General features: G+C 54.3%; 2 protein-coding genes across 2 annotated transcripts; both read left to right on the forward strand.

Annotated features, from left to right (window-relative positions):
* Positions 1 to 380: 380 nt before the first annotated feature.
* Positions 381 to 2,201, forward strand: HOXD13 (homeobox D13). The gene is made up of 2 exons (XM_059392790.1): positions 381 to 1,155; positions 1,951 to 2,201. The coding sequence occupies exons 1-2, from the start codon at positions 381 to 383 to the stop codon at positions 2,199 to 2,201; spliced, it is 1,026 nt and encodes a 341-aa protein (XP_059248773.1).
* A 5,111-nt stretch (positions 2,202 to 7,312) lies between these two features.
* On the forward strand, positions 7,313 to 8,274 carry HOXD12 (homeobox D12). The gene is made up of 2 exons (XM_059392791.1): positions 7,313 to 7,886; positions 8,036 to 8,274. Exons 1-2 carry the CDS (start codon positions 7,313 to 7,315, stop codon positions 8,272 to 8,274), a joined length of 813 nt encoding a protein of 270 aa, XP_059248774.1.

Genomic DNA, 8,274 nt, shown 5'->3' on the forward strand with positions numbered 1-8,274 from the left:
TGGGAAGAGGTAGGGGCCCGGGTGGGTGGGTCCAGAGGGGCCCCGGCCAGGAGCCAGGCTCTCCCGCGCCCCCACCCCCACGTGGCCCCGCGCAGCCAATGGCGCGGCCCCGAGAGGGAGCCCTCGGGGAGGGAGGAGGCCCCCCGACCGGCCCAGGCCCCCTCCCAACCTGAACTTCGTTTTTATAAACGTCCCGCGATGAGCTAACCTGTTGGAGGGCGGGCGGGCGGGAGGCGGGAGGCTCGCAGAGGGAGAGAGGGCGAGAGGAAGAGGGCGGGAGCGAGAGAACGAGAGAGAAAGGAGAGGAGGGAGGAAGCGCGCCGCGCCATGGTGTCCTGCGCGGGGCCGGGGCCGGGGCCAGGGCCGGGCCAGGCCGGGCCATGAGCCGCGCCGGGAGCTGGGACATGGACGGGCTGCGGGCGGACAGTGGGGCCGCCGGAGCGGCCCCAGCCTCCTCCTCCTCCTCGTCTGTGGCGGCGGCGGCGGCGCCGGGCCAGTGTCGCGGCTTCCTCTCGGCGCCAGTATTCGCCGGGACACACTCCGGGCGCGCAGCGGCTGCGGCCGCGGCGGCGGCGGCGGCGGCGGCGGCGGCCTCGGGCTTCGCATACCCCGGGACCTCTGAGCGTGCGGGCTCCGCGTCGTCGTCGTCATCTTCGGCTGTGGTCGCAGCGCGTCCGGAGGCTCCCTCGGCCAAAGAGTGTCCGGCGCCCGGCGCGGCAGCTACAGCGCCGCCGGGCGCCCCAGCTCTGGGCTACGGCTACCACTTCGGCAACGGCTACTACAGCTGCCGCATGTCACACGGCGTGGGCTTGCAGCAAAACGCTCTCAAGTCGTCGCCGCACGCCTCGCTGGGAGGCTTCCCGGTGGAGAAGTACATGGACGTGTCGGGCCTGGCAAGCAGCAGCGTACCAGCCAACGAGGTGCCTGCCAGAGCCAAAGAGGTGTCCTTCTACCAGGGCTACACGAGCCCCTATCAGCATGTGCCTGGCTACATCGACATGGTGTCTACCTTCGGTTCCGGGGAGCCTCGGCATGAGGCGTACATCTCCATGGAGGGCTACCAGTCCTGGACGCTGGCCAACGGGTGGAACAGCCAGGTGTACTGCGCCAAGGATCAGCCACAGGGCTCCCACTTTTGGAAATCATCCTTTCCAGGTAGGAGTGATGGGATGGGGCGGGGTGTGTGGGGGGGGGGGGGGGACGGGGAGTAAGGGAAGGAGTGGGGGGAGGGAAGAGAGAGAGAAGGGAAAGAAAGCACCAGGCATGTAGGTCCCTTCTTGGAAGCTGCACTTGTGCCCCTTGCCCAGCCAAGGTTAACCTGATGAAACAGTTCCTGTGGTTTGCCTGAAATTTGTAAATTTCTCCTTTGATTTAAACGGTCCCCCTCACAACCCTTTTCTTTCTCATGTGCCAGCATAGGCAAAGACCCACAGTTGAGGGTCTTTGCGTTCCCTTTGCTCAGGCCTTGGCTCCTCCTCCCCGAAGAAGTGTCAAACAGTTGGGTCCCACTTTTGAAGGATATGACTCTCCCAGGGTCACCACTAAAGCTTCTAACAGCTCACAAACTCCAAACACAGGAACACAAGAAATCAAAGCTTGAACAAAAACCCTGGATTTTTTTTTTTTTTAGGTCTGTGTATGTTTGTATGTGTGCAACGGACATTTGCAGAAACTGTCCTTATAACTGTCCCCAATAACAATGCCATAAAATTGAAGGCTTGTTAAGATGATGGTTTGAGAAACCATGATGGTCCATCAAATGGCCTTCACTTTGAAGTGTAAATATCTTTCTTTAATAATGTGTAAATAACATGTCTGTGTAAATAATAATAAAATGCAAACAGCCTGGTTTTCTTTATTTCCCAGACCCCTTCCAAACATACACACACAGCCCCCAGGGGTGCTCCAGAATCCCTGGTCTAATTTTTTTCATGCTGTTTTTTACACCAGGGGATGTGGCTCTAAATCAGCCAGATATGTGTGTCTACCGTCGGGGGAGGAAGAAGAGGGTGCCCTACACCAAACTGCAGCTCAAAGAACTGGAGAACGAGTATGCCATTAACAAGTTCATTAACAAGGACAAGCGGCGGCGGATCTCGGCTGCCACGAACCTATCCGAGAGACAAGTGACCATTTGGTTTCAGAACCGAAGAGTGAAAGACAAGAAGATCGTCTCCAAGCTCAAAGACACTGTCTCCTGATATAGACCAGATTGGCCAAAGAGAGTTTAAATGCTTTCAGTTGTCTCCAAAAGACCTTCGGAAAGACTTGAATATGTATTTAATTTCTCCCCATCTCCCTGCCAATGATGGCAAATTTTGTGAATTGTTTTTCTCTCTTTCCTTTATTTGGCTCTAAAACCTTTTGCTGCCCAATCTGACTTTGTAGTTCTGTTTCTTACTTGTTTATTATTGATTTTGTTCTTGTCTAGGTTTTCTTAAATGATGTTTTTAATGTTCTGTTTCTCCCTCCAGGCCAGTATAAAGGACTTGAAGTATTTTTAAATAATCCCCCCCAAAGAATTTCAGAAGTGCCATTATGATTTTAAGGTTTTATTTTCTTAAATCACTTCATATGCCTATTTCCAGCACTGATTATCTTCATAATCTATTAGGGTAGAACAATTTGCAGTCATTTATATCCTGTGATTGGGCAATTTAATCATTAGTTCTCAGTAGTCACCCTGAGGCAAGTGGAAACAGCTCTGGGCAGACAGTGCTCTTGGGTCACCGGGAAAGTCTAAAAGCAGGCAGCTGGAGGTACTGTGATGGCTTTAAAAGCAGCTACCTTAGTAAATAGAGTTTGTATCGATATTGGAATGAAGACAATCTTTCCTACTTCGGATCTTTCATTTGCTGTTGTAGTTCTATGTGTTTAGTATGCCCTGTCGATTTGTGCTCTTATAATCTTTAATTGGAAAATAATGTGTCCTCATGGATGCCTTCATTTCCCCAGCTCTAGATGCAGATATTTAAATGGCCGCAAGTGTGACAGTGATCCGTGGATGATATAAATGCACACCTCCTCCTTGACCTTGGGTCTGTGGGACTAGAAATGAGGTGATCTGCTCAATCCCCTGAAAGAGACTGAATCAATGTGGCCAGGGGTGGGAACTTTTACCCAGAACCCAATGAAGAACTCGACTGTCTGAACAAATGTATTGAGCCTCTCATGGAGTTTTAAAACATCTAACAAATATGAAAAATGTGGAGCTCTATAGTTCAATATTTTTGAAAAAAAACTTTCTGAAAGTGATGATAAATAACGACTTTTAAAGTGCTGCATATTTATACAACTGAGAGATTATTTTTGTAGATGTGATGTCTGTGAGCTATGTGTGCAGTGCTGCAGGCATTTAAAAATCGTTTTTTAATTCCTAGGGAGATGCAAATAAACAGAACTCTCTTGTTTCTTCTGTGTCTTTATATATTTGTTTTCTTTTTCCAAGCTTGTGTTACCTCTTGTGCTCTTATTTATTATAAAATCTAGTTGTCTTGAACATTACGATGTTCTCTATAGATGAAGGACGCTCAACCCCAGTTCTGCTCTCTGAAGCCTCCGTGAAACCTCCGTTCCATTTCTGCCACCCCTCTCTGCCCTTTTCCCTATGCCTTTAACATAAGTAGTGATGTCTTTAAATGAGAATATAATTTGTGGTGTCTGAAATGGTATTTTTTGCCAGACAAAAAAAATCTCCAATAAAAATTTTCCTTCTCTTTCAATATTACCACCTTATTCAAATAGTTTTTTTTTTTTAATCAATACGTATGTTTGTGTCTGGATATAGGTAATTGTACTCGCTTGAAGGTGTTCTTCCTAGAAAGGCTGTTGTAAATATCTACTCTTGGAAGGTCTTGAAATTAGACATATCCATATTTGGCAATTGAAAAAGAAACATTTCAAGCTGATCCTTTATCGCCTTCTCTGAGCAGGCTCCAAACAGCATTTGAGGACTGAAACCATAATTATACACCCTAAACCTCTAGTCGCAATTTTTAGGCACTATGAACTTTCTTTTTGAGGCCTTTTTGCCACTCCGGGAAATGGCGGCTGAGGAACTGGGTGCCTCATTTTTGTTAGCGACGGGACACAAATCGATTCAGTGGTTGTTAACTTTTTGGAATGTAAGTTAAATACAGATGTTTAAAACTTCACACAATATGTAAACTCTTCTAGCGGGAGGGTTCCCTTACGGATCTCCCAGAGAAGGCGCAGAGCCCCAAGGTCCAAAGCTACTTTCGTTTTCTCTGGCCCGGCTTGATTTCTTTCATATCTTGGACTGATGGTTGGCTGAGGGCCGCCAACTTCATCTGAACTGACCGGGAGAGACAGGGGGAGAGAGAGAGAGGGAGAGAGAGAAAACGGACTATGACTCAAAGTGGAGAAGAAAATAACCCCTGAAAATGGGGACACATGGACCCCGACCCTCCACTTTCAGGAAGAGTTTCTAACATTTTCTCTGTTTTCCTCGCAAGATGTGCTTTCATATGAAACTGGCCTGTTTTCCCTCCTTTTTCGGTAAATTCCAGACTCCAGGGCCGAACTCCATTCCTAGGTTTCGAAGGTTTCCTGTCGGATGGGGGGATCGCCTCGAGGTTTTCCTTTCATCTGTAGTGTGCCGGTCAGTTTCCCTCCGCCCTAGAGAAATGGGAGGTTTGCTGAAGATTAAAACTGCTCAAATGCTCTCCGGTGGAATTTGAATGGATGGCTAAATCAATAACAGATGAAGACTTTGCTATTTATATGCATTCCTTTTATATTCCGAATTGAGGTGGGAGGAGAGGGGCCGGTAGGTGGCCGGAGCGCTGGAAGGGAGGCCCGCGAGGAGCCAGGGCGAAGGGAGCTTCGGAGAGAGGCCTCTCCTTCGGGTGGAAACTGAGAGGCCGCAGAGAGAGCGCCTGCGAAACCCGGCAGGTTTCGAGCGCCACTGGTGGAGACTCGAGGCCCGCGCGTCTCCGCGTGAGTCAAGAGCCGAAGGACGCTCTGCAGCCGGGACGCACCGCCAGACAAAGAGGCGGCCGCGACGCTTCCCCGTGTCTGGCAGCCTGCTGGGTGCCTCTGACTCCGCTGTCCCGCCCAGCCTTGCTGCCACGATCTCCGGCTTTCTGAAACACTCGGCGGAGCCTGGCAGCGGGCCGTGACCGCACGGGCTGGCGACCCCAGGCCGGCTGTGCCGCCCTTCGCTGTTGATCTTGACCGTGCGGCGGCCGGTCGACAGGCGTGGAGCTCGCTCGCCATCTCCTGGGCGGTCGGCGGCATTGGCAGAGCTCTCCGTTTAGCTCCCCGGCCAAATCCTCTCCCATTCCCTAGCTCACCCGCCAAGCCTCCTGCCCTCCCCCCCCCCACTCCGCCAACCCCCCGCCACCCCGCCCGCCCCGCCCTCTCGGTGCAGTCTCCAGCTTCCAGATCCCAGCGTACAACTTTGCTTGCTGGACCTCGGAAATTATAAATCCAAGAGATAAGGTAGGGCGGCTGCGCCACCATTCTGAGCCAAGGAGAAATGGAGGGAGTCTAGTTATTCTAGTTTTTCTGTTTCTCACTTAGTCCCTTTATATTTTTAGACCCTAGGGGTAAAGCGCAGCTGTGCGGATGCCTAACGGTCCGGAGAAGACACCCCTGAACCTGGAAATACCGGAGCATCACTGTATGCTGAGACAGGAGATGAGACTGCAGGGATCCCTGAAGCTGGAGTTTCGGGTCTGGGGAGGCTGTAGCTCCTGGAAAACAGGGAGAGTCTCCCAAAATGAGAGCTTGGATCCCCTAAATCCTTAGGAACTGAGGTTGCAGCTTATGCCTACACCACCCACCCACCCCCCACCCCACTCCACACCCCTCAAAAGGACCGGGAGCGCAGTTGTCTCTCAGTCTGAACTCCTAAAGAAACTCTGACAGAACCCTGAAGAGTCCCGGACATCCCCATGCCCACCCCCTGCCCCCGCCCTAGAGCGGGAGGAAGAGACCGACTGCGTTCCCCAGAGCCGCCCAATCGGTCGCCATGACTCACACAATAAAGACGCAGAGCGGTGGTCAGCCTTGCCCTCCGGCGGCGCCTGTGTGGTCTCCGTGCCGGAGCGGGCGGTCTAACCAATTCCAGCTTGGCTCCAGGACCGGCGAGGCGGGCTGCAGGTTGGGGCGGGCTCCAGTCACGCGGTCACTGGGGATCTTGGGACCCAGGCAGGACAGAAGGACCCATAGCCCTCTGGCCAAACTAAATTGGAGGACCTGCGGAGGGGGGCCGCGGCACTGCTCCCTGCTAGGGAAAGCGCCCCGCCTCATCCCTGTTCACCAGAACTCCGAACCCGCCAGCCGCCTTGGAGGCACTGAGCCGAGGAATGCTGCCAGCCTGCTGCCTCGGTGGGCCCCGCTGTTCCCAGCCGAATGACTCTGGCTCTTCTGTCTTTCCACATCAGGTCAGGGGAGCTCATCTTGATCTGCCTGCTGCAGAGTTGAACAGCCTGGAGTTCTGGTTGGCAGGATGTAGTCACCAAGGTGACTCCAGGCAATAAAAGGAATGCAGCCTTTGGCCACAATTGTCCAATGCAGCTGCCCCTTCCCTGGCCAGCATTCTCCATGGACTTGGATGGTCTCAACTTTCCTGGGAGCAGAGGGCTTGACCATGGAGAAGCACACCGGAACTGGTGTGAAACCACCTTCCTGGGAGCCAAACTTGGGCAGAGTTTGTGCTTCATTTCTCCTCCATCAGCAAATTTCTTGGACTGTGCTGGGCTCAGGCAGTGTGTGGGTCTTCGCTGCTAGACCACTAGGGCAGAATCCTCTCCAGAGGGACAGGGCAGGGAGGAATCTTTTGAGAAGCACTGCTCAGGCCTAGGGACAGAGCTGGTAGCCCCACCACACCGTGGGCTCTCCGTGCAAGCCTAGAGGTAGGTGCACAGTACTGGAAAAGGCCTTAGCTGCAACTTAAAGCTGGTGGAAACAAGCCCGGCCCAGGCAGCCAGTGGAAAAAGGGAGTTCAAAGCTAATCAAGACCAATAAGGATCCCAAGGGACACTCGGGCAAAGGCACCCAATGTCCCCAGCTCCTGAAGCTGAGCCTGGGAACTCCCAGTGGTTTCACCGTCGCTCCACGTTCCTTGGCTCTGCCTGGCAGCCTCGTCCTTCGCCATCCAATATTGCGGGTGTTATCATAATACCCTGAAGGGGGGGAAACGGGTGGGGGGGGATGTAGGCGGTGCTGAAATGACCGGCTTTGAAGAACCTGCAGGCAAAGTTTCGTCCAATCGTCTGAGCCTGTCCTCTTATTCCCGGTTGTAACTAAATACTGTTGCAAGCGCAGCCGAAGCCCTTTGTTGGAGATGTGTGAGCGCAGTCTCTACAGAGCGGGCTATGTGGGCTCGCTTCTGAATCTGCAGTCGCCTGATTCCTTCTACTTCTCCAACCTGCGGCCGAATGGCGGCCAGTTGGCCGCACTCCCCCCCATCTCATACCCGCGAGGCGCGCTGCCCTGGGCCACCACCCCCGCCTCCTGCGCCCCAGCGCAGCCTGCCGGTGCCACCACTTTCGGCAGCTTCTCCCAGCCCTACCTGGCTGGTTCCGGGCCGCTCGGCCTGCAGCCCCTGGGCGCCAAGGACGGACCCGAAGAGCCCGCCAAGTTCTATGCGCCCGATGTGGCTGCCGGGCCGGAGGACCGTGGCCGTGCGCGGCCGCCCTTCATCCCCGAGTCTAGCCTGGCCCCAGCGGCCGCTGCTCTCAAAGCCGCCAAGTACGACTACGCGGGCGTGGGCCGTGCGGCAGCGGGCTCTTCAACCCTACTCGAGGGGACCCCCTGCGTTGCCGGCTTCAAGGACGACGCCAAGGGCCCGCTCAACTTGAACATGACAGTGCAGGCGGCGAGCGTCGCCTCTTGCCTGCGACCTTCGCTGCCCGACGGTAAACGGTGGCCATGCTCCCTGGGCCAGTTTAGGCTGGGTTGGGAGGTGGGGTGCAGGGGAGAGTGTGTAGGGGGAGGGGGCCGCGGAGGGCGGGCAGGCTACAAGGAACGGCCGGCTGGGCTGACTTGGGTTGGGGCTGTGTTGCAGGCCTGCCGTGGGGGGCGGCCCCAGGGAGGACCCGCAAGAAGCGGAAACCCTACACCAAGCAGCAGATTGCGGAGCTGGAGAACGAATTCCTCCTCAACGAATTCATCAATCGCCAGAAGCGCAAGGAATTGTCCAACAGGCTGAACCTCAGCGACCAGCAGGTCAAAATCTGGTTCCAGAACCGGCGAATGAAAAAGAAGCGTGTGGTCCTGCGCGAGCAGGCACTGGCGCTATACTAG

The sequence above is a fragment of the Mustela nigripes genome, chromosome 3, assembly GCF_022355385.1.
Source record: "Mustela nigripes isolate SB6536 chromosome 3, MUSNIG.SB6536, whole genome shotgun sequence".
NCBI lineage: Eukaryota > Metazoa > Chordata > Mammalia > Carnivora > Mustelidae > Mustela > Mustela nigripes.

Coding starts and splice junctions, on each gene's coding strand:
- HOXD13 (XM_059392790.1), top strand. CDS start 381: ATGAGCCGCGCCGGGAGCTGGGACATGGACGGGCTGCGGGCGGACAGT. Junction 1,156..1,950: donor TTGGAAATCATCCTTTCCAG/GTAGGAGTGATG, acceptor TTTTTACACCAG/GGGATGTGGCTCTAAATCAG.
- HOXD12 (XM_059392791.1), top strand. CDS start 7,313: ATGTGTGAGCGCAGTCTCTACAGAGCGGGCTATGTGGGCTCGCTTCTG. Junction 7,887..8,035: donor GCGACCTTCGCTGCCCGACG/GTAAACGGTGGC, acceptor GCTGTGTTGCAG/GCCTGCCGTGGGGGGCGGCC.